At 39.9% G+C, this 912-nt stretch overlaps 1 protein-coding gene across 1 annotated transcript; it reads left to right on the top strand.

The window, feature by feature from the left end:
* The first annotated feature begins 336 nt into the window (after positions 1–336).
* On the top strand, positions 337–820 carry LOC107580941 (DNA replication licensing factor mcm4-like). Its single transcript, XM_016266551.1, has 2 exons — positions 337–477; positions 582–820. Exons 1-2 carry the CDS (start codon positions 346–348, stop codon positions 672–674), a joined length of 225 nt encoding a protein of 74 aa, XP_016122037.1. The 5' UTR covers positions 337–345; the 3' UTR covers positions 675–820.
* The last annotated feature ends 92 nt before the right edge of the window (positions 821–912 follow it).

The raw sequence follows: 912 nt of genomic DNA, 5'->3' as shown, positions 1-912 counted from the left end.
TGGATGCGCGTTCACGACAGTACCGTGATGCGAGCGTGTGGCGGTGTTTTCTTTGCACAGGCATTTCATCAATTATCCTTAACTAGTAACTGTTAATGTTGTATGCAGATTTGCTGTCATGGTTTTAATTGGTTGTTTCTGTAAAGATATGAATGCTTGTGCAGACCACTGCTATGTCTCAATAAAAGAACAATTTAAAATATTTTTAATTAATAAAGTAGGAATAAATCAATGTAATTAAAGTTTCCCAACTTATCCCTTTATTATGCCTTGACTAGTACCTGTGGATGTTATATGCAACTTGAAGAGAGTCTGCTGGTTTTGATTGGTTGTTTCTGGACAGGGATGAGTGCTACAGCACGCAAGCGTAAGGAGGAAGTGGCTCAGGCTCTGAAGAAACTCATCCAATCAAAGGGCAAAACACCAGCTATGAAGTACCAGCAGCTGTTTGATGATCTTCGTGGCCAGTCAGAAGCGGTATGCCTTCCTGTAATTATTTTAATAATGCATAGACACACACTATATATGCAAGCCTGAAGCCCAAGGAAAATCTTAACTTAAACATTTTCCTCCCATTTCAGGCCATCACAAAGGACATGTTCGAAGAGGCTCTCAGAGCACTTGCTGATGAAGATTATCTGACCGTCACTGGAAAGACTGTTCGGCTTCTGTGAACGCGCGCTGCGCCTGACTGCTGCTTCCTCCCTTTTGTTACTTGCTTTATCCTATTCTCTGTTTCTATAGAGCAATTATTGTTAATAGTGATATGTATGGACAATTTCTGGCTGCAATAAATGCATTTTGTTGTTCAAGAGAAGACTTTGGTGGTTTATAGCTGTTATTTACATAATCAAATGTGGAAAGCATCTATTCACTGAACCGAATCAATCACATGGTGCTGGTTAAAACCTC

Source organism: Sinocyclocheilus grahami, unplaced genomic scaffold (genome assembly GCF_001515645.1).
Source record: "Sinocyclocheilus grahami isolate Dianchi unplaced genomic scaffold, SAMN03320097.WGS_v1.1 scaffold53417.1, whole genome shotgun sequence".
Lineage (NCBI taxonomy): Eukaryota > Metazoa > Chordata > Actinopteri > Cypriniformes > Cyprinidae > Sinocyclocheilus > Sinocyclocheilus grahami.
The sequence above is the reverse complement of the archived record's forward strand: the minus strand, read 5'-3'. Positions and strand labels throughout refer to the sequence as shown.

Bases quoted from the DNA above. Each gene is read 5' to 3' on its own strand.
- LOC107580941 (XM_016266551.1), top strand. From the start codon at position 346: ATGAGTGCTACAGCACGCAAGCGTAAGGAGGAAGTGGCTCAGGCTCTG. The intron at 478-581 runs GTATGCCTTCCT...CTCCCATTTCAG, and splicing joins TTCGTGGCCAGTCAGAAGCG to GCCATCACAAAGGACATGTT.